The 25,237-nt window shown below is 30.8% G+C and overlaps 1 protein-coding gene across 1 annotated transcript; it reads right to left on the bottom strand.

Annotated features, from left to right (window-relative positions):
• Positions 1-249: 249 nt before the first annotated feature.
• On the bottom strand, positions 250-23,822 carry Osi8 (Osiris 8). Its single transcript, XM_075354355.1, has 2 exons — positions 23,318-23,822; positions 250-566 (listed from the first exon to the last, which is right to left on the bottom strand). The coding sequence occupies exons 1-2, from the start codon at positions 23,820-23,822 to the stop codon at positions 250-252; spliced, it is 822 nt and encodes a 273-aa protein (XP_075210470.1).
• Positions 23,823-25,237: the final 1,415 nt, after the last annotated feature.

The raw sequence follows: 25,237 nt of genomic DNA, 5'->3' as shown, positions 1-25,237 counted from the left end.
GCAATATTTCATTCAGTAAAGAAAAAACTTTCTAATAAATTTACAGGCAACACTTAAAAAGTACTCTTAAATTAAAACGCTGCATCAGAAAAAAAGAGACGGTCTCATCATCATCGTTACTGTTCTCAGTTATTGCACTACCGAAAAATTATTTGTTCGTGCTCGTAGACCTGATTTCATTATATCTATTAATTTCTCTTTCAGTATCTATCATAATGTAATACAGAATATTATCAAATATAACTTAGGTTACGAAGGGGTAACAGGAGCAAACGCTCTGTAAGCTAAATCAGCCCCATCAACTACACTTCTTTTGTAATGTCCACCTCCGTGTCCGTGACTCGGCACGGTGACGACTTGATATGAAGTTTCATGTCCTCCTCCGCCTCCGCCAACCAATTTTTTCAAACCTATTATAGCAGCCAAAGCGAGCGCCAATTTACTGATGATCAATGCTTTTCCAGCTAATAGAGCTAAAGCACCAAATTTAAGTGGCAGTAAAGTGCCTCCGAGCATCATAGACAAAAGCATGAGAGAGTGCATTCCTTTTCTTTTGGCTCGACCACCTGAAAAAAAAAACTTTTTGTTTAATTATAACATTTCTACACAAAAAATTAACTTCGCTTTTAGCAAAATTACTTATACAATGCGAAAATTAAACATTACACAAAAATTAATTATTCCAAGTTCAGTCTAATATTTAATTATTTAAAGTTATCAGTTTTAAACTTAACTGTGTTGATGTATCATTATTTAATAAAAAACTGTTTTTTTATTGTACTGTATATTATTTTGTTAGTAGATTATTTGTACATAATCATTTGCCTTTTATTTTTAAGTAAACGATTTAAAAAAATTCTGTGCTTACAAATGTCATTCTTGTAATTAAGTAGCTTCAGATTGTGTACGTTTTGTAGGTATGAATTAGGAATTTTCAATCAAATATTAAGATTTGGTGGGAAACTAAGTTCTCAGTAATTTCTCAGTTAATTTTTAAAGTAATTTTAAATGTTTAATTAAAGTACTTTGTGATACAAAATTAAAGTAATATGTTTACTGTTTTATTGTTTGACGATTCTTCAGTAAAGTACATACCTTTACTTCTATTATTAGGAGTGATGTGCACTCTATTGTTAATAACCTTGCCAATATTTGAGAATATGTTGATATATTGATTAGTGATATATTGGCAGTCTTCTTGCCAATATAATACTGGCTACAGATTATTTTGTCTGGCAGATATCTATGCTCACCAGAATGAGCGAGGAACTGAGAATGAGCGAGGGAAAACTCCTTGAGAAAAAATTAGTGTATGTATGTATGTTTACAATTTATTTTGCCCAAGAGATTAGAACCACAGTAACACTAAATTTTGTAACTTTTCTTGATGTATTTAATATTTCATTAAAATATACTTCGATATTATTTTGGATTAACGCCCCACTTGTATATTATGCTAATATAATATGTTACTTTAATAATATCATTTTATAAAATATTGAATTTGTTCATGAATTTTTGTATGGGAAAATGGACAGGATTTTACAGTTCTGGTTCAGGTCCTTTTATAAAAATTCTAAACCATCACAAGTGTTCATAAGTTCTGTTAATCATCATTTATTATATCAGTTTATTTATTTTATTTTTCTTTCTATTTTATTTAAATTGTATTCTTTTAAATTTTAAGGGAAATTAAACATTTAAAAAAAAACTCAAAATTTTACCTCATCAAAAAAATTCGACTTCGTGAAGATTACTACATACTGATTCGCCTTCTACTAAAAACTCTACAGTTGGTATGTATATTGTTTTGTAGATGAAATAAGGCCTGCATTATTTATATATTTGTATTGCATGGTGTTAGACCATACACCATATTAATAAAACAGATTTTTAAACAATATGAAAATAATGAAAAAATTTACTGATTAAATATATTATAAAATTGTTTAATTTAAAAATTAAAATTGATATGATTATTAATGAAAAAATTGGGTCAAAAATCCATTTTTGTGAAATTATGATGTAACTGATATTTCTTCTCTTTTAACCATGAAGTGTGAAATTGTAAATAGCCTAGTTCTACATCATTGAAAGATTAGTATATGGTATAGAACCTGCAGTTTAACGGTTAGTAAACATGTTGAGTTAAATTTGATTTAACACCCATTTTTTAAATTTCAAATTTTTAAATGGGTGTTTTTGCAGTAGATAATCCAACTTTAAATCGATTTTTTATCTTTGCGAGGAATCTCTGAACAATTTTTTGAGAATAATTCAAACTACGTTAATTATTTCTCCACCACAAAGACTCACATCTGAACGCGTTCAAACGTACAAGCACGCTCGCAAATGTGAACAGATACCTGGTCATTACAAAAGCTAAATTGATCAGCTGTAATTTTACACTAATAAATCATTCACAAAGATTTTTTATTCGCTCCAGTGAATTTTATTTCCCCATCAAGATCAACGCTTTTAAGTTCTAGTTGCAGTCTCTCACTATTAAAAATGAATACTAAAAAGCCTAAAGCCTAACCGTTTCATCTTTAAGAACTGGCATAACTGAGCAAGTTCTTCATAAGCAATCATTTTTTTTTTAAATAGGATGTATTCCAGGAACTTGAAAAATATTTGTGGAAATATCGGATCTGGCTTTCCTTTTCCCACTAATCTGAAGTTTGATATTTCTCAGGGAACGTATTTTTTTATGCTATGTATTTATAAATTATTAAATAACTATTTTTAAAATTCCTGATTTACATTCATAATCTTTCTCATGATTGATTTGTAATGAATTAATATTTAATGAATTAATCAATTGTTAATTTCATATTCATATTCCATTTTTTTTTTAATTTTTATTGTTCAACAATAGAATTCAACAATTGAAATTCTCTTATGTTAGTGTTCCTACCTAGAATTTGTTTTTCTGTTATATTGAGTTGTGTTCGTTCTGTTTTATAATTGTGGTTGTGTTTTGAATGTTAATTATCATTAGGTGTAAGTTTTATTATAATTTTTTTTCTTTCATGAAATCTTGGTTGTTCATTCGTTCCGCTGCTCCGTTGATAAGGAGTGTTCATTGTTTGTTTACTGTTTTGTTTACTTTTTGCTTATTTTTTTGTTTACTTTTTATGGTTTCAAGTTTATGTTTATGTACGCTTAGTTCTTGCACGATATGGATCAACTGCCTTCGGCAGATATGGCTGACGAGGGGTCATCTGATATTGTAGGTTATCGTGTACCATCCAGGAAACGTGGTCCGCTACCGTCGTTGGATAGGGACCCGAGGAGGGCTGAGTGCAGGAAGCTTATTAGAAACGACTTGGCGAACAATCTGTCAGGTGCGTCGAGTGATAACGAGAGTGTAACCATGGAGTCCCAGCCTACTACTAATCAGTGGAGGACGATACCTGTGCCAAGGAGGAAAACAGTGAGTCGTAGTCCTAGCAATGCCGACTTACCACTATCAAATAAGTTTAGTGGCCTTCCACTAGAGGATACGGAAGTTGTGAACCAACCTGAGCCAGTCAAGCCTCCTCCGATTGGGCTTTACGGATTAAAGACGTGCTGAAGTGGTATGAGCTGCTGGAAGCAGCCGTGTGCAAGAGTGATTACAGCATTCGACTGGTTGGAGGTAAGCAGCTGAGAAGAATCTCTAGGGACATCGAGGGGTACAGAAATTTTATACATGTTGTTTGAGAGCACCGTCTGGTAGGTCATACTTTCACAAGGAAGAATCAACGAACCTTTCGTGTTGTAATCAGAAACCTGCACCACTCTATTCCACTGGAGATGATAAAAGACGAAATCGAAGGCCATGGGCATCGGGTGAAGGACTTGATAAATCCACGCCACAGGATAACTAAGGAACCCACATAGACTTTCTTCGTGAACCTGGAGCCACAGGAGAACAATAAGACCATTTTTGCATTGGACTACATTGCCAATTGCAGGGTGTCATTCGAGACCCACGAAGCCTACATGCCTCGTGCAATACATGAGGTGTCAGCAATATGGGCACACTAAGAACAATTGTATAAGGTCTTTCCGCTGCATGAAATGTGGGAAGGGCCATCGAATAGCTGACTGTCCTAGAAAAGACAGGAGCACTCCTGCAACCTGCGCCTTGTGTCAGTCCGACCATCCGGGAAATTACCGAGGCTGTAGAATATATCAAGAGATATTGGAGAGGAAGCGTAGGCGAAAGGCGAATTGAAACTCGCAACTTGCTCCAAGTATAGAACCCGCTAGCCGCATGGTGGCCGGCCCAGCGCTTGATGATAAGAACTTCCCTTCGTTGGGTCTTGGGTGCCGAGGACAGTCAACGAGAGCCTGAATCTCTCCGTAAAACGTATGATGCGGCAGCTGGGCGTGCTAGTGAGGCCAGTGTGGACAAGCTGGACAGGCGTTCATCAAATATAGACTTCCTGGTTCAACAGATTGGGATTCTAACAGCATTGCTCACCCAGGTGCTTTCTAAAATCTGTTGATGTCCAGATTTTTACGAATCGCTGCATGAAACGTTAACTGCCTACTATCTAGGCGTGAGGAGCTAGGAGTTATGGGAGTTTCAAACTCCCTGGACGTCATTTTGATATCGGAAACCCACTTTACTGACCGGAACTACATCAGGCTTCACGGTTATTCTTGTATGTGACGAATCACCCAGATGGGAGGGCGCATGGTCGAACCGCGATTCTAACTGGAAGGCTCAGATGAAATGTAATGACGAGTTTTCAAGGTCCTTTGAGATTGGATCGGGTGTCCCTCAGAGCTCTGTGCTGAGCCCTGTGTTGTATTCCATATTCGCTGCGGATATTCCGGTCCTGGATGATTGCTTCGTCGCCACGTTCGCTGATGACACTGCTATCCTGGCCGTTAACGAAAATCCTGGCCTAGCTTCGCAGACACTACAAATGGCGCTGGATCGTGTGTGCGTGTGACAGAAAAAGTGGAGGATTAAAGTTAATCAGGGTAAGTCGAGGCACGTCATATTTGCCATGCGGAGAGGTGACTGCCCCGGTGTGTACGTCGATGGTGTTTTTATCCCGAAAATAGTGACTGTGCAGTATCTGGGATTTCACCTGAATCAGCGTTTGACCTGGAAGTGTCACGTGAGGATGAAGAGGAAACAGCTAAACGCATGGTACAGGGAACTTCATTGGCTGCTACGGAGGAACTCAGGCCTCACATTATCAAACAAGATCTTAATTTACAAGACTATCCTGCCCCTAATATGGACTTACGGTGTGGAATTCTGGGGAACGGCTAGTACTAGTAATGTGGAAAAACGATTTCAGAACAAAGTAGCGAGGGTAATTGCCGAAGCTCCGTGTTTCACGCGGAATGATGAGATTCAGGATTATCTGGAGCTTCCATCGGTTCGCGAGATTGCACGACAGCGCAATGCCAAATACCTGCAGAGGCTTGAGAATCATGTAAACCACTTTGCAATTAATCTACTTGATAACAGCAGAGACGTCCGACGGTTGAACGAACCCATGTGCTCAACTTAGGGTCTGCGTAATAATTTGGAATCTAACACCGTCAAGTTTAGTGGTGTCGTATCTAATTTCTTGTTACTTCTCTTTATTTTTTTATTATTTGTTATTAATGTTTGTTTTGTGGACTAATATGGTGCTGAAATTATTGGATTGTGATTTATGACTGAGCGTGGAATTTCATATTTGACTTTACGTTTGCTTGGAACTGTTTATTGTGTATTATTTATTTTGGGGGTTCCTTAAGGACCTTCTTATCACGTGTTTTTGTCAGGAAACTTATGGCTCCGCAGGAGAGCCGATTGTAATTATAATTGTTATTGAGAAAAAAAAAAAAAACTTTTATTGTTCAATAGATTAATAAAACATTTGCAGTTTATAAATATTTTCATTGAGATTTCAGTTACTGCTACTCATTTGAAAGAAATTTTCATATCAGAATAACAAAAATTCAAAATGCAAAAGAATATGTTTGTTATAGCCTTTTTTTCCTAATTATAATTATCGGGTTATTACGGCCTATCAGTCTGACAGGCCTATCAATAAAGGGCGGGCACCTAACACATATGTATAAAAATAAACAGTCTTTATCACTGGTTGTGGTTATCGTATTAAAATTGAGGCCAAATAGTGGATATTGCGTAACGCAAATCACGTATGACATGTGTAATAGATCCATTACTAATATTTATTCTTAATCCTTTCTCCATGTCTAAATACTTAGCTAAGTTAAAGAAACAATTTACCCTTCTGTGAGCCTAACGGTTATTCTTTTATTTGTAGTATCAAAATTCTTGCTTTTAATATCACTTTATCGTGTACAATTTTAAGCGAAATTTACATTTTAAATTCACTTTGTCGTATTTTAACATTTTAACTGGTAAAAATACTTAAACTTTAACCAATATTGAATATTGAAGATATTCAATAACTCCTGCCATTACCTTCCATTCAATTGGCACGTAATCAAGTAAAATTATGCGTCACTACAATGAAATTCCCAATAACATTTAAACCGTCTATCATTGACAAACCCTATTGTCAATATACGTGACTTCCCGTTTTCCTTTCTCTCTGTACTCTCATTCCCTACAATCTAGTTGAAATTACCATACATGTCCGTTTACTCCTTTTTATTATTTATTTATTTAATACAAGGTTACAGCGTAATAGGGCAGTGACATGATGGCAACAATACTCTGCAGAGATGCCAGGCATCTCTACACAATCTGGCACGTAAGTGTAAATGTACCGGTTAACGTGTAGTCTTGAACAAACTTAGGCGACCACTCCTGAGACGTGAGACGTGTAGTTAATTGAAACCCAACCACCAAAGAACCCACCGGTTTGACCTAGTGGTAAACGCGTCTTCACAAATTAGCTGATTTCGAAGTCGAGAGTCCACGTTAAAATCCTAGTATAGGCAGTTACTTTTACACGGATTTGAATACTAGATCGTGGATACCGGTATTCTTTGGTGGTTGGGCTTCAGTTAACTACACATCTCAGAAATGGTTGACCTGAGACTGTACAAGATTAAACTTCACTTAAACTCATACATATCATCCTCTGAAGTATTAGAACTCTCGACTTCGAAAATCAGCTTATTTCGCGATGACAAGTTTAACTACTAAACTAACATAGCAGGTTTAAATTTAAAATAAAATTTTTTGTGCATTTTTTCCTATTAGAATAATCTTTAAGCTTTTTCTCCTTTGGAGTTGTAGGCAAATCAGCTATTCCGCCTTTAAAATTAAACTGTTATAATCTGGTAATTATAATTTTTTTTTATACATTTCTGGAAGATATTCTAGTTATTCCAAATAGTTCTTCCTACTTGGTGTCATTACCATCGAAAAGGTACTTGGATTTGTAATTTACCGCTTACCCAAATATCGATCCGTGTAAGATCCCCCAACATTTAAGTAAACTCAATAATTCTCTACAATAAGTTTACACCTAACCTCAAAACTCCCTCCGCCAAGAAACTCTAGGCACAGATTGTCCGGGAAAGTAAAAATTGAAGAAAAATTCGATTCGCTTGCGTCTGTTCTCTTTTATTTTTACATATGTTTTGTAGAGAATGACAATGTTGTAACCCGAAATAGAGCAAATGAAATAAGATTGACATACTTCACTATTTGTAAAAAAATCCATCATAACTAAAATTTGTTATTGATTACTGACATTTACCTTTAATCTATTTCAGTCGCCTCATCCTATCTCTTATTTTTAGTCCTACCCCTGCCCCTATCTGCTACATCATTCTTAACATTACTAGAAATTTTAAAGAAAAAGGTTTAAGTACTTCAATTACTTCTCTCTCAGTTGACTGCATTATCTATCTTCATAGATCGTGTACGTCAAACCGTTTACTAATTTAGCTACCATAATATCGTTATTTTATGAATATTTAGTTACCGTAATTTCTATTACAGCTCCGTTCGTTTATACACAAAGAAATATTTCTTCTAACTTTGGTATGATACAAGAATAATTTACCATGGACCTTAATAATTTACCATGGACCAGCCCATCAGAAATTTTTATTGCAATTGTTAAAAGACCAGACCTATAACCACTACTACGTAGTCTTACTTACTGAACTTAATCCTATTTTGAACTTATTTATTCTGAACTTAATTCTTATAACTCCAGAATTACATCTAGCTGTTGAGAAGTTTTTCTCATCAAATATAATATTAGGGTTTCCTGGATAAACGATGATGTGATGAAATAGTAGTAAAATATGAGCTAAAAAAATTTACTCAGAAGCTTCTTAGAGAAACTTTTTGTTACTAGATTGTTCATTAAAAAATATATAAATTTCAAATTAAAGAGGAAAGTGTTATTAAAAAAAGTGGTGGGCTAAATTAATAGTTTTTTAATATAAGGCAAGTGCCAGATTAGGACCGTAATGTGGCTGGCTATGTTATATTTACATTAGGCTTATCGTTTCAAAAAATGACCGCATTGCTACCTAAAGAAAGGCAGAATCATATTAATACATTATTGTCATTTAATTATGGTTTAATTTTCTATTATTGAATAACAGAATTTCTATCTTTTATAGTTATTACGACTAACAAGTAAATTCTACGAAATAGTAATTGAATTAATAGAATGCTTATGAGTTAATTTTTTTTTCTTTTTGGAAAAAGAAATACCAGAATTGAATTATTTTCATTTTATCCATAATTATTCAGTAACCCATATTTTATATTCTGTAGTAAGTTATTTTTTTTAAATGTTATCAAATTTTCCGCGCATGTAAATAATATAATATACCGCAATTAGTCCTCGTGCATGGAATTAGGAAAAGGTGTGATGTACTGCTATTGTCGCGAATCGATCATTGATAATTTTCAATCATTGTGTTAGTCATGGTTCAGTTATTGCTGACTCCCAAAAAAAAAAAAAAATGTTTCTTTACGATATACATACAGAGTTCATGCACTAAAATCATTTCATATGACAAATAAATTCCTGTCAGAAGTCGGATAAAATATTAATTTACAATGTCTTTTTCTTAACAGAATTTCGGTATACAGTTACCAATCAAATTTTTGTAAACTTGATAATACTCAAATGAAGGAAGAATACCTCATATATGAGGAAAAACAAACGTAAGAATTTTTAAGATTTCATGTTTTGCATTATTATTAAAATGACTTAATAAAAACCATTTACAATTAGTGAAAGGTTAAAAGGTAATTTTCTGGTTTCATGTCATTGAATAAAAGCGGAATAAAAAGAAAATATGAAGGTATAAAAATCATTAAACAAGCGGTTAAAAATTAAATGAAAATAAAACAACAACCGTAAAGTTAAAGTTTATTTTAATTGTTACACGAGTATAGGCGAAGTAAAACAAAAACTATATTAAAATTATTTTTAGGAGAAAATGTAATTGAATCAATTATTTAAAGTTGAAGAGAACAACATTTTAAGTAGAAAGAATAACTTCATCTAATAAAGTTTAATTAATACTGTGGAATGTAATTTTTCATTCTAGTTTCGACGCAATTTTTATTGTACATACATCAAGCAAAAATACAAATACATTAATGAGGAGATATACGAAGAAAAATTTTATTAAAATAAGGAAGTTTCTGTTTGTTATAAGTATTATACATTTTTTAATTAAGATACATTACTTAACCCTTATATATTAAACAATTTCATTCTATAAGATATAATTGTTTTACCATACATAAAGCTAATATGTATTATTTTAACCGGTAAATTATTAACGGTTCACTTTTTTTGAAAATCAAAGCTGAATTGATGTTTTTCAGGTTTTCTACAGATTCATGTGTTATCTTCCAAACGTGTTTTTTATTGTGATGTATGATACTATCTAAAAATTCTCTAAATCCACTTTTACGGATCTAAATACCTAAGTCGTACTGATCAACCTTAAACAAACAGTCAAAGTTTCATATTCTGATATGAAAATCTGTATAAATTATAGGCCCTTACTTCAAGAATTAGAATACAGGTGCCCCAGAAAATGTTCTCGGCCCTTTTGCTTTCTAAATATTCATTGCTGATGTATCATAAAATCTCAATTCAGTCAACATTATTCGCGTTATTGAGAGTAAAACTGTATCTATACCAGAAGATATTATTTGAAAGGATTAAAAAGTTCTCGTTAGGCGGTAAAAAAATTATTTACCTCGTGAAGTGTAACTATCCAAATCTAAACACGAATAAAAACATTTCATTGTGATTTTCAAATGAATGTAACACTGCTATTATTGTTAATAATAATGAATAACACTGGATATTATTGTTAAACATGAAAATGACAATATTATGTTGCTCGCAGTTGGGTCTTTGCGAAATGATAAATTCTTGTAACACAGTAAAATTGATTTCTTGAAAATTTTACTATGCTGTTGAAATAGTTAGTTCGTAAACTTTACTTTTGGTGAAGTCTCATAATTTTTCCTTGCTTCTGAAACAAGGATATAAAGTAGTTTTCAGGGCAGCATATAGCAGATATCAATAACGAAATTTAGGCGCCCATTTCTAGCTACAGCAGAAGCATTTTAGTAATATTGAGGCATTAGCAGAACACGTTAAACTGCTGACGTTTCACAATTTTCACAAAGTAGTCGTTGTAAATTTTCCGATAGACTCGTTATAAAAGCTTGCTCCAGTAGAGTGGTAGCTGTTAGAAATAAGTATTAAATACATCAGCACATACGATAAGCAGCTTCTGGATTTACAATAGCGCTTTAGTTTAATTGCAATTTGTTGGTCCAAACTTTGGCGGCGTAAGATATCATTTCAAAAACACTCTTTTATTACATTGACGACTGCTCTGAACAATCACTATTCTTAACCAGCTCTTCCCTTAATTTGTGTTGAGGTGTTTTTGTTGCATCCACCGCACTTATCTGACTTAATTACCGAACAGTAATAACATCTGAACAGTACGCATGAGACTTATAGACTGTCAATTCAAAACTGAGCCCCCTTCTTTTAATCCGTCTAAGACCGAGATATATGGTACAATTTTTTTTTATTATTTCAATTTAATATATGATTTACGTAAAATTCAAAAGAAAATTTTTGCGGCAAACATTAGTCGTTAATCATTACTTTTTACACGACTACTCAAAAAGGAGTTTAATGTACTCTAGGGTGTATGTATGTATGTTTATTCCACCGTGGCAGTTCAACATCTGAACATATTTAGATATATGATCCCACATTGGAATCCTTACGTTACCGGGAGTGTCGTAGGCTATATATATATATATATGTTTAAATAAATTTAAAATATTTGGAAAAAATAGGTATATACAAATACTATATACAAAATTGTCACCTGTACGCTCTTTAATTATCCTACATTAAAAGCAATGTTTTTTTGGCAGTCGTGTTTTTTAATATTTATCACTTGTTTAGCTGAATCGTTTCAATTCTGTCATATTATTTTTTGCACTGAAATAAACGTAATTGCATATGAAAAATGAGTGAGCCATTTTCGTTTGGAATAATATAACGTGTTGTTTAGCTTAAAAATGTAACTTTTCATAAACATTTAAAAATTTCAAAAGCCGTAACATTTAAAAATTTTCCAAGGTAGGCCGTAAGAATATTATTGTTTTGATCATAATCTTCTTAGTAATTTTGATTTCGGATGGACTTTAGGAAAATAAGCCTCGTTCATTCAGATCTATTTAATTTTAAGTATGTAATACATAAACTTATTCATAATTATGATTGAAGTTCAATGATTTTTATGGTCGTAATAATTCTCATCAATGAAAACAGAATTAATACAAAACAGTTTTCATACGCTTTAACTGCACTAAATCAGAAATGAAGTAATTTGGAATAGAAATTTTTGGAACGCCAAAATCTACATTGTTTCCTCCAGATATGGGAGCTGAAATTTCTGATCTAAAGAGAACTGGTACTTATAAGAGACATGCAATTAGACCGTTAGACTTGCCTTGGGAATACAAAATTAACTTTATTGGTGAAGAGTTTTGAAGCTCATTCCACTTATCTCTGTAATAATAATAATAATTAAGACTAAACTGTAAGTCCCAATATAACAGATATGAAACTTTGGACACGAATTTATTTTAAAAAATGGAAATTCATGATCACTTTTTTCAGGCTGATGGGCATGTACCTCGTATTCAATTGCTATTATATTTCAAAAATTGGCTCATTAAGACGTTTATTAAAAAAAATTATCATCAAAATAAACTGGCAATCTGCTGGCAAAAAGTTTCATTTCAGTAGTATTCTTAAAAAAATAATCACGAAATAATAGATTGAAAAAATAATTTTGGCAGTAAAATAGAGGGAAAAACGAGTTTGAATGTGATCGGTTAGGTAGGATGAGGTAGCCCGTCGGCCTGGTCTAGTGGTTAACTCGTCATCGCAAATCAGCTGATTTCGAAGTCGAGAATTCTAAGGTTCAAATCCTAGTAAAGGCAGTTATTCTATACGGATTTGAATACTGGACCGTGGAAACCGTCGTTCGTTGGTGGTTGGGTTTCAATTAACACGTATTTCAGTCAGGAATGGTCGAACTGAGACTGTACAACACTACACTTCATACATATCATCCTCTAAAGTAACACCTTACGGTGGTTCCGGAGGCTAAACGAAAAAAAAAAGGAGAGAGGTAGGATGAGGTATCTACAAATAAGCAATAGGTGAAAGATAGTATTAAAAATTTAGCTAGTATAAAAAATATTAAAAAATCCCGCTCGTAAATTTCTTATTAATACACCGTTGTAAATAAGAAGGGACGTATTTTTTTTTTTAATTTCTTTTAACTTGAATACTATTATTAAATTAATCAGTAAATAGAATACACGTTTACGCGTTTTAACTTTTAACAACAATGTAACACCGTAAAAACAGAGTCCAAACATAGTATTTAAAAAGATCTCTTCAAAAATGATAACTTGCTTTACAGGTTTAAAATATTCCTAATTATAATATTTTGTCAATTTATTCTAATATATAAATTTAATAACTAAAAACTCTAGATAAACCTCATTCATTATTTTTAGGTTGCATATTTTTCTTTACAACTTCGATTTTATGAAATTTAATCGTTTGTAGAAGTGTATATATAGTGAAACTATAAATGCAAGAACGTGGGGAAACTTAAATCCACTGACCTCATTGACCGTGGCAAAAAGTCCGTGATAAATCGATTAAATATTAAAAGAAATGGAGAATTAATCCGTGCGTATGATCGGACGAACGATCGTCATACTTGTCACCGTCACCGTCCTCAAACTTGCTTTTACCGAGCTAGGTCAGTTATTAGGATATTCTTTTTACGTAAAAATAGTTCAGTCATGCTCGGGTTTTTCATACATTTTTATCATCACATTGAATTTTTTCTTAAATTGTGATTTGTATATTTCTGTTTTGATCCTCAAAGTTGAGAACGGCAGACGGTACGTGAGTAAAAGTTCAAATATCATACAACCGACATGTTTATCGAGAGAAAAATTATGTCATGAAAAATTGTACAAAACTATTGCATCGGTGTAACCGTTACAGTAAAATTATTGTTATAATAAACCTTACTGTTATTTAATAATTAGAGCATACAAAAGATTAATTAGGTGATAATAGAAATCTCACGTACGTTAAAAATTATCTGATAATAATTTACTTTTAATATATTCACTCGGTACTAAATGTAGGATTGAAATAAGGTATCCTATCTAAAACTTTCCTAACAAAATGCACCGACTGTCGTAGTAGTACTGCGTTTGGAGTTTCTAATGATGATATTAATCATTCATGAGAAAACTGAAAACTTATAACATATATTCCATGAAGTGTTGAAAAGGAAGTATTTCAAAGAGGTCCGCTGGTAAAGTTAAGATCTCTAATTTGATTAGAAAACATGGAGGTTAGACTTGTCTAACCTGAGTGAAAGTTGTTTCAGTTATTTCGTCTATCTCTTAATGTTCAAGTGGAATTAAAAAAAAAACTTTTTGTCAGAGAAGATCCAATAACTTGTAATGAAAAAATATTTATATGTATGTTTTTTTTAAATAAAAACACTTAAAAACCATTAAATTAATAAAGTATTAATCGGATGGCTTTTAGATTTATATTATATTTTTTTAAATTGGTTTCGATAAGTCTTATTTTCTATTTTATTAATCAACTGTGAATAGAAATTATCAAAACTAATAAATCAAAGGAATTATTTTTTTGATATTTTTTATCTTTATTTTAAAATAATGATATATTTACTTTTGTGTGATGCGTATTCGTAACAATCGCGACTATCTGAAAATCAATAGAGACCTTTAAAAACATAAACTTGTGATATTGTATTCGATATTACGTAGTTGATTTGTTAAATTAATTTCTTTTGACTAAGTAACTATCCTTAAGAATTTTTTCGTTATTGTTAGTCAGTTCTGCTGTAGTTAAATCAGTATTGTAATTTATTTAGTTAAGTTTTTCTTTGTTTTTATTTTTCACGTTTTAGATACAAACAGATATATACTTTCCAATGTAGATTTCTTTGAATTATTCATTTTGTTATTGTTAAAATATAAATATACTACTGTAATTATTTATTAGGTTTTTAAAATTAAACCATATGTTTTTAATTTATAACGCACTGTAGAACGTGTACCTGACAACAATGCTCCTTTCATAACAATACCGACACTTAGTTTAACGTGGTAAATAGAATAAAAAATATTTACTCCTTGAATGTTATACTCGTAGCTTTATCATAAAAACAGGATTCTAAAGTAATTCGGACAAATTATTGGAAAAACCTTCAACTTAAGTTTTATTTTCTTTACAATTTCTTTTATTACAAATATATTACCCAATCTATTTTAAGCAATACACTTACATGTTTTTGACAACTATGACACGAAGTACAATACAATGAATTTCCTACGTTTTAATTAATCTTTTCAAAGAATATTCGAAGCTGAAGCTAACTTTAAAAAGATAATTCGATTTAAGACAAGTACCTTAGAACTCTCGACTTCGAAATCAGCTGATTTCGAAGAGAGTTGTAAGGCTCAAATCCTAGTAAAGGCAGTTACTTTTTTACGGATTTGAATACTAAATTGTGGATACCGGTGTTCTTTGGTGGTTGGGTTTTCAATTAACTACACATCTCAAAAAAGGGTCAACCTGAGACTGTACAAGACTACACTTCATTTTCACTCATACATATCATCCTATGAAGTAATACCTGACTATGCTTCTGGAGAATAAACAGAGAAAGAAAAAACCGGCAAATAGCACTTTTTTCGTAGTGAATTTTAAAAATAATGTTACTCAAACACCTTTGAACAATGTATTCAAAACCGAAGAGCATCTCAAAGCATTTTAAGGGAGACTCTAACCTTAATCATTAGATTTATTTCCCAGAATATACTTTTGGAATATATATTTGGAATATTCGTCACCTTAAACTTATTTAACATCAGATTTACCACAAAATAAAATATAAAGATAATCTATAAAAGTTTTTAAAAATTTACTTAGTTTACAAATTCAAAACTGGAATTCGATTACAAAGGAAAATTCCTTTGTAATCGAATTCCTAAAAATCGTGCTTTCCTAACATATTGAATCTGCTACCTGAAACCAAAGTAACTTGACCGACTTTCAAAGAAACTATGTAAAGGTATTAAAGCATGTTTAAGGAAGACTAAAATATCCTTACCGAGAACAACTTCCTTAGGGGAAATGGACTCGTCCATATGAGTGTGTTTCATGTAAAATGGAGCGACCTAGCCAATTAAATTTAAAACAAAGGTACTCGTTAATACATTAAAGCAATAATCAAACTAAGGTTAATTTCGTTTTATAAGTTTTACAATTTTATACTTTATTAAGATAAAACACAAATCGTCGGTCAAAATTTGTTACTCCTGGGAATCACTTCAACCAAGCAAAACAGGATTCCTTAGATTTTCGCAAAAGAAGTTATATTGAAACCTAATTCAGGTTGTATATTAACCCATTTTAGGATATTCAAGTCCTATATTTAAAATTTCTATATCCCAGAAAAAATTAGGTTTATTTTCTTGTGTTTTTTATCAATAGTTTTAAAATAAAAGACGTCGTGTAATTAACCAATAATTTCATCTTATTTTTTCAAACATTCATGTATGGTATAGTATTTAAAAGAAACTAATTAGACGCAACCTAATTAGAAACTAATTAATTTAGAATCAACAGACTAAAAGAAAAAAGTAAAAATTAATTAATTAATTACAACTGTTCTGTTTGTTATCGGTAGCAGAGGATTGGTTACATGGTTAATGAAATGATTTAAATTAGGGAATTTATAAGAGTTTTTTTTAAACTCGGAAAAAAGGTGATACAGTGAACGAATGAATCAAAAAAAAAAAAATTTTCATTCTAATTGTTTTTATTGATTTACCTCTATGTTTATGAATAAACACCGTACATAAAACAGAAAAATGATGGTACAAAGTTCAGTCTGGTTAAATATTGTTTGGAAATCAAAATAAAATAAGTCTGTGACAGCGACATATGAAATTTATAGATTTTATTAATTAAAATGAGAAAAGTGAGATGGATTCAGTTAGCAAAAATTTTTAACTAATTTTCTAACCCGATATTTGGACAAAGGACTATTTTCAATTTAAAAATAAAATTTTAATCTTCACCTCTTTATTGCACTATGCACTTTTAATCATTCTATGAAATTTTTTTAATTACATTTAGCCATTTGTGAGTTAGGACACTCACATTAAGAGGAAAAAATGTACTTTTTTAGCATTTAAATTGGTGATTTGTTAACGTAACAGCAGCAAGAATGTTTTTTCCATGAATTTAGATTGAATAACTTTACAAATTTTTATATCTTCACTCCGAATAATAATTAGGAACTTTTCAAGTCTTAAACACAATTTCTTAAAAATTTAGTTACACTAAAGAAGTTAGTGGAAAAGTTGTGCCTTGAATTACGTCGGGGTTAAAATTATTCCTTTGAAGAAATATTTATTTTTAATGAGTATGCAACGGTGATGATGTTATGGGGACAAAAATTTACAGCTGACTGTATTCGAACAAGTAGTCTGGTTAGAGCAGCATGTAACCCTCTACAAATTTCCCACAACAATAAGTCTTTCATTAAATTAAGTTCGGCAGAAGAGTCATTTCAAATTTCAATTTTTCTATGTCCGTCGCAAAACTTCAATTACGAAATTCACTACTCTAACACTAATATATCCTAATCTTCCTTTGTGTTTGCTTGAAAGTTTTTTTTTTTTTAATTAAATTTTTTATTTCATTGTACATAAAACTATTTCTATTATAGTCTAGTGCTAAATAATTACATTGCTACAGGTTTTGTGTGCAAATAATTTTGCGCAAAAAAAATCTTTTGTTTTTATATTAGAATATAATTTTTCATTAGTAATTACTTTTTCCTTTCAAATTAGAAACAAAAAAATGATAATAATTTTATTAAAGAGATATTGAAAGGTAAATAAAAACAAAATTTAACACAATTGAATCGAGATTATTTTACATTTTAAATATGACATTTATTGCAGCTATAAATTAAGTTTGTTAAGCCATTAAAATACCTGTTATTTATTATATATTAGTTGAATATTTAAAAAAAATATATAAAATAAAAGGATTGTTCAGTAAAACATTTAATATTTTTGTTTTTTAAGCTATTGAATTTCTTTTACGTTTTCTCAGATATCTTCTCTTATAATTGAAATGTTATCGGTTTATCCATCATCAACGTGACTTACTTTCTTATGTTTACTGTTAAGAAATCATTGTTAATTTTATTTATTCAGTCTTAGTTTATCCTAATTCTTAAAGTCTACCTCCAAAATGATTTTTTATTTAAATTCTAATTTTAAATGTTTAATTACGCATCAAATGGTTTGTTCATTCTAAAATTAATTACTCTTTTATAGACGCAAATATTTTAAATACAAATATTCCAGATGATTTTTAATTATATTTAATTGATCCAGCCAGGTTATATCATGCAACAATGAAAAGAAATTTTTTTTCAAATCAGGTTTTCTCATCAGTTGAACTGGTTTAATGCTTTAATTGGTCGGTTTAAATAATTCTCTATACCTTTCTATAGAAATATAATGTTTTTATCTTCATTAATTATCCTAAATTGTAAATTTTTAAAAGATGTTTCAAAGTTTTGGCCAATCAATTAAGTTCTTTCTTTATGAAATTCTACTAAACCTTCAATCTTCTCAAGTTTGTTTTAAAATATATGCAAATCTCATTGCTGAACACGTTTTTTAAAACATTTTCTTTACGAATTTGTCTCAATTTTATATCCTTCTGTCTTGGAATAACCAGCTACTGTATAAACATCATGAAAGTATTTTGAATTATTTCTTTGTAAACTTTAAATAAACGGTTGACTTTAATAATTACTCAATAACTTGCTCTATATAACTCATACATTCTTTGAATTTAATTTTCCTTTTTATTAAATCATTCAAACCACTTGTATGTTATGTCATTTTCTTTATCTTTAGTTTTACCTACAAGGTAACTTTTTTCAGGTTTTCATAATTTTAAAATTATTCGGGTTCATTTACAGACGGATTTTCTCCGCAGTAGTGAACCTATACCTATATATATTCATATATACCTATACCTATATATATATACACAAACGTCACATGTTTTAAGTTAACCTTAATTTTTCAAAAAACACTTCATATCACCACCACAAATAAAAAAAATGGATTATACGATTTTTGTAATTCATATGAAAATGGAAGAGGATGCGTGGATTAGCTTATCACATATTTTGTTTACGCTTTGTTTCTAACCTTCTAATCTAACTTATTTTTATTAAACTTATGGATGACTGATCCTTTCAATAATTTACACCTTTTTAGTTGAAATTTCAATCAATTCTCTTTTTGTATTTACCACCTCATACACTAAAAGCTGTGCAAGCATTCTAATATTATATATATATATAATCTAAATAACTAATTTTATGAAAGTAATTTAGGGTTTTAAAGCTCCAATGATTTAATGATTTGTGATATTTTAACACAAATAATCAGGGCTGAAAAATATCTAATCTTTATGTACTCCTTTAGTTTTGTTAGATTTAATTTTACTTGTTCACACACTTTATGTAAATAAATTATTAATGCATATTATTAAAAAAACTGAAAAATAATGCAAATTTTTACCGCTTATCTTTGGGTCTGCATTAGCAAAAAAGCAAAAGTTGTAGGAGAAATGTATGAAAATACCTTCAAGAGTATTGAAGGTTATTAATAACCTACAATACTCTTAAAGGTTATTAATTTCAGTTTTACCGAGAAATTCAATCCACAATTCATTATCAGCGGTATGGAATATAAAAAATCAGTTTGGTTATTTCGAAATAAAAAAATAAATATAGACCAATTTTATCTAATAATAAATAAATAAATAGGCATACTCATTTTTATGGTTGCTTAAATAAGGCTTGCTTAAATGAAAGGTGTTAACTATTAATCATAAAAAACATTATACAGAAATTATATAACACATTGCACGAATACATTATATACACAATATGTATTAGTTAACATTAAACTACATGCGGCTCACTTTCTGACACTAATTCTTATTTATAGATGGGCCTTTAATGTGCTTTATAAGGTCAGTTTACTTTTTCACTTCCCGAAATTAATGGCAGAGATTTTTTCAGAAATTTTTGTGTAAAAATGCTTTCACAAAAAAATGATGATGCTATCAGTTTAAAGTGCAATCACTTAGGCTATCAGGTGAATAGTATAGGTAATAGTTGCCACGGAAACACGGTTATGGGTAATTTCAGATCATTTGACTTTGCTTGGATACCTGTCCTTTTGACAACATCCGCTTCTATTAAATCTCAGGAGCTAATTTTCGCGTTGCATTTTTTCGCCTCCTAGACTTAATCATTCTTTCGTCTTAGGCAGAGTTACTAGCGGCTATCTCTCTCAGCTCTGGACGGCTAAACATGGTATTCTCTACGGTCTGGCTTTTCCTAGCCTGAAATATAGAAGTTGGTTTCTTCTACCTTTCCTAAACCAAGGTTACCACAGAGAGAAGGGTCCTTGGTTTACCATAACTGCAGCTCTCTATTTCTTTGTGGGTGGGCAGTCGTCTTCTGTGATTTAGCTACTCTTCTTCTACGGTCACTAATTCTTCTTTGATGGTGCCTTGGGTAAACGGAGGAGGTCCTTTGACGTGAAGGTCAGCTAATATTTTTGAAGTTGATGTTTCACAAACATTTGACAGCCAAATTTAATCAATCATTTGATGGTTGTGAATTGGAGTAAGTGGCTCAGGTTTCTTATATAACCAGCTGGCTGCATTCAATGTCTCTAGAAACTCCAGATTGGGATTTTATTCAGTTCATACGATGTGAATAGCCCTACCATTTTGGTATTAGAAAATTTGAGAAGTCCGACGGTATTCTTTACCAATGAGGTGTGGAGCAAATTGTACTGTGGGATCTGGAGTTGTGGATCTACAAAATCTGGATCTCACTCCGGCTTTTGCTTCTATTAATACCCGGTTTCTGGCCGGTCATAAGAAAATTATCCGGCGTATGAAAATTAAATTTATTTGTGACAATGGAAGGTAAATGAAAATGACCCTTCGTATTTCCATTCAGTACATATTCCGGACTGGAATACGTTTTTCTTGAGGCTTTTTGGTGAACCCACCACCGACATTTTTTTTTTGTAGTTGCCTCTTCGTTTTCCTTTCTTTTTTGTCGTCTTGTATTAATGTAGCTGAAGATACTCTTATCTTCTCATAACTATTAGGAGGGAAACGAGCAGACAGTTGTACTTTTCAATAAGACGGAGACCTTCAAGCAGAAATATATGAGAAACTTCTTTGCCGAATTTGAGGAGAAACAAAATAAAACGTTAAAAAATAAAAAAAATAGAATACATTAACTAGAATGCATTAGAGGGTAAGGTTTCAAAAGCATTAAATTATGAAACTCACGGAAAAATTTAAGTTAGGCGCAGTTTGTTTGATTTGGGGGCCTATTCCCCAAAAATGGTTTTTTTCCTAAAGAAGTAAGCAAATATTCTAGCTATCAGTTTTTATAACTTCAGGAGAAAAGTAGATTAAAATCACACGATTTCCTTAAAAGCTATCAGTAGAATAGTCCATAAGTTTTCACTTAAAACAAGAAGGCTTCGATGAAAAAATTAAGATCAATTATTTCTATCACCATGGCAAGAAACGAAACAAATTTATAAAATCGAAATCCAAAACAGAGAAAGCAGGTATTGGTAAAACCTTTAACAATGTAAATGGATTTAACAGATACGTAGTTTAATGTGAATGAGATTTTGGATATCATAAAACGAATAGAATATTTTTCTCTCCAACACATGCAAATCCCAGAAAATTTTCTAATTTTTCTAAAATTCAAATGAACAAACACGTTCTTAGGTACTTTTGTGCACGTACGTACGTACGAGGTTTCCTACAGATGTAACGGTTGTTTAGGACATAAATTTTAATAATCGAATTTTATATTTTAATAGATAAAAACTTTCTTAATTTTTTTTTAAGTTTAACCAAGATAAAGGTAAGAAAAGGAATTGACTGTAGCGAAGGCCTTGTCACTCAACGCCGGAAATCAACAAGTTTAGTTTATTAAAATATGTTAGATCTACCTGGATGAATAAGATTATTTCCAGAGGCTTCTTTTTAAACTTTAAGATTTCTTATTCTCAGGAATATAGTTGGAGAATACACATGAAATCAGTTTAAACGCTTGTTCATTTCTAACGAATTTTGAAAAATCCTATTAGCTTAGAAAAGGAATCTTTTATTTAATTTAGAATACGTAAGATATAATGTAACAAAATTCATGTTTATCAATAGAAGTGTTTGGTTAGACTGTAGGTGCTTACATAATAAGTTTACCCCTTAAAATATATGTGTGTATATATGTAAATCCGCCATTTTGATAGCCATGTTTCATATTAACAGCGTGTTTCATAGCCATGTTAACAGCTATGAAACACCTACATAACTTGACTCTCTTGAGATTTTAAAAATAGAGGAATAAAACGCTGCACATATTGCTCATACACCTTACCTTATATATTACAATTTTTAACAAGTAAATGGGAAGCTTTCGATTTTGAGTAAATAATAAAAAGAAAAAAGTCCAAATCCCAAAACGAAGTCATACATCAGTTAATGAGAATTCAACTCGATGGCCAAAGTTACTTGTACTTTGTAAATTTAATTAAGCCATTCAATAATTTTTTCTCAAAATTGAACATTAAATTTGAAACTATTGTTGTTGCAGTAATTTTTTTTATTGGTTCAGTAATCGTAAATTATTGACGAGAATAACGGTTGAATACACTGTGAATTTTTTTTTTTGTATATGTGTTGTATGTTTGTGTTTACTTGTGGTGTTTCAGATTTTCTGTTAAAAATAAAACTTAATTTTAACTGAATCCTTGTTATGATTAGAATTGTTTAAAAATGTCGACAACAACTGCTAAATACTAATTGTTAAATTGCTTTAAAAGTTTTTAGTATTAAAAAAATTACTCTAATCTGAACTTAACTCTTGGATTAGACAAAAAATACAAATGTTTAACTAGATCTATTTTCTTAATGTAGCTTTGTTTAATTTTTTACTACGAAAATCAGTGGTGAAGATTATAATTCTAATGTAGTGCAAGTTAGTAATCTACTAATGTAGTGAAAGTTTAGATGATTTTTAATCAATAAAACCAAGTTTCTTATTAATTTTAGATTACAAATATGGTATTGTAATTTGTAACTTTAGTGATTGTAATAAATCCTTATTTCTATAAATCCTTTATTTTCATATTTTGCTTTCTGTACGTGATTATGACCTCACTGACACGATAAAGCCAAGATTGTCTAATAATTGTTACTACTGTTTTCTTTTTATATTGTCACTACTGCTAACTTTGATATTTATTCAATTTTTATTTATTTTTTGATTTTAAGATAAATGTGAAATTTGGTTTATTATTTTACAGTTCAGATATTTTACAAAAATATTAAAATAAAGGAAACCAAAGAAATCAATGTAATAGAAGATTAACTATATTTTCTACAAAATGTATGAATAAATACTCGTAGAAATGCTAATTTACACGATTATTGAACGTTATTTATTTATACAGTAGTATAAAAATTAGATACAAATACTATTTTCCAATCAAATACTTTATTGGAATAAGAAAATGTATTAATCTGTTCTATTTATTAAAAATAGTGATAAGACTGACCTTCTGCTTCTGTACTCAAACTCCGTTTGATATCATCGATCGCTAACAGCTTAAACTGAAGACTGTGTGTTTTAAAAAATTGATATAATTTATCGGCGATCAATTTATCGAGGGTATCTTCTCGATCTTGAAGAGAACGAGGAAGATCGGCTTCCAGTTCGTTTTCTAACACAGACTTCGTTGTCTCTAGAGGATAGCTAGGATCCCTTACAAAACTGACGCCTTCAAATATCTTGAGAGTGTTCAGGGATTTTGCTGCACGATCCATAGCGACAACTAGTTTCATCTTGAGACATGTGCTTAAGTCCGAATCGTTGCATTCCTCGTATAAACGATAAAGAAAACGAATGTCCGCTAAAAAACTTGAAGTCGACGATTCTGAATTCTGTTTATTTCTGTTATCATCCAAGCTATTACCGGCAACTTCTACATGAGGCGAAGACATGGTCCTCGCCTGTGCACTGGCCACTGCCGATAACACTATAATGAAATATCCAGACCGCATGTTTACCATGAAGCTAAAACTTTTCAACTCGTTTTCCACAAGGACTATGCTCGACTTATATCGATATATTATCCCCTCCTTTTACTCCAGACTTCTTTTTGTAGTAGGTTAATTCGTTGAGAAGGAATATTGTTGGGATTTTAACAGTGAGATGTGAAAAAATGCGAACAGACTGTTATGAGGTGCGAAGAACTGGAGCAAACCATGAAGTAGCCAATCTCCTGTGTCTGCTCTGTCATCCACCTCCCCTTCTCCACATTTCTATTCAACATCACATTACCTTCTCACTCTCTTCTTATGGCTCCTCCTTCTATCCTCAGTGACAATAAGACTCGATTCCAAAGATTCACGCGCGACTTTCATCTCTATTGTTACAGTCAATTTAATCATAACTAACTGGGTTATTTATTCCGATTCATTTGCAGATCGCTATATATATATATATATATATATATATATATATATAAGTATGTATCTAATTGAGTATATTTCTTTCGTTCTATGTAAAAATGCAAAAGGAATTTCAATATCATTTAACCTTAGAAGATTTGCGATAATAAATTGGAAATCTCAAACACAGCGAAAGTTATTTAATACAAAGCACAATGGGAACAAAGAGCGTTTCATCATTAAAAAAATGCGTTCAATATCGTTCTTAAATTATACAATGTAAACATAAGTGAATATTACTCTGTTATGGATATTAATAGGGAATGTTAAATGTTTTGTTTTAAATTTATTGTCAGTCATTCAAGAATTTTATTAAAAAATAATTTTATACTATCAGCAAAGCTACCACTGACAAACTTAATTTAAGAAATCCAGTAATAAATTAATGAAAAATATTACAATAAAAAACAGTTTTAATTTTATTTTAGAAAGCCAAATTTTTTGCATAAATTAACTGGCTTTTATGAAACAAATAAATAAAATGAAAAAAACAAAAAAACAAAAACACTTTCTTATCAAATAAAGCTAATCAAAATGTATGAATCAGCTTGCAACTTTCATTATAGAACTGGCAAGAAAAGTATTTTTTAATTGTAGACCGTAAAAAGTTATGTATTTGTGATGTTATAAGAAAGAATCTTAAGGCTCTATATTTTTTTTATACAGTTTTTTTCTGATTAATTAATCTGTTTTTCTTTTCAACTGCAAGTAACATACTGCAAGTAACTTTTTTCTTCTTTTTTTTTTGTTTAACCTCTGGGTCCACCGTTAGGCATGCTTCAGAGGATGAGATGAATGATTTGTAGCGTGTGTGAAAAAGCCAAAACTGAACTAACTTAGAGTTTTTCTGTTATTTTTTTTTTTAATAAAGCAAGGTGTTTTCAGAAAGGAAAAAATATTCAAATTCAAGTAAGAATACCATTTTTATTTTCGTAAAAGAGTTTTAATGAATATTAAATTAAACA

The sequence above is a fragment of the Lycorma delicatula genome, chromosome 1 (genome assembly GCF_047948215.1).
Source record: "Lycorma delicatula isolate Av1 chromosome 1, ASM4794821v1, whole genome shotgun sequence".
Taxonomy (NCBI): Eukaryota; Metazoa; Arthropoda; class Insecta; order Hemiptera; family Fulgoridae; genus Lycorma; species Lycorma delicatula.
Note: the sequence above shows the minus strand (reverse complement) of the source record. Positions and strands in the feature narration are given on the sequence as shown.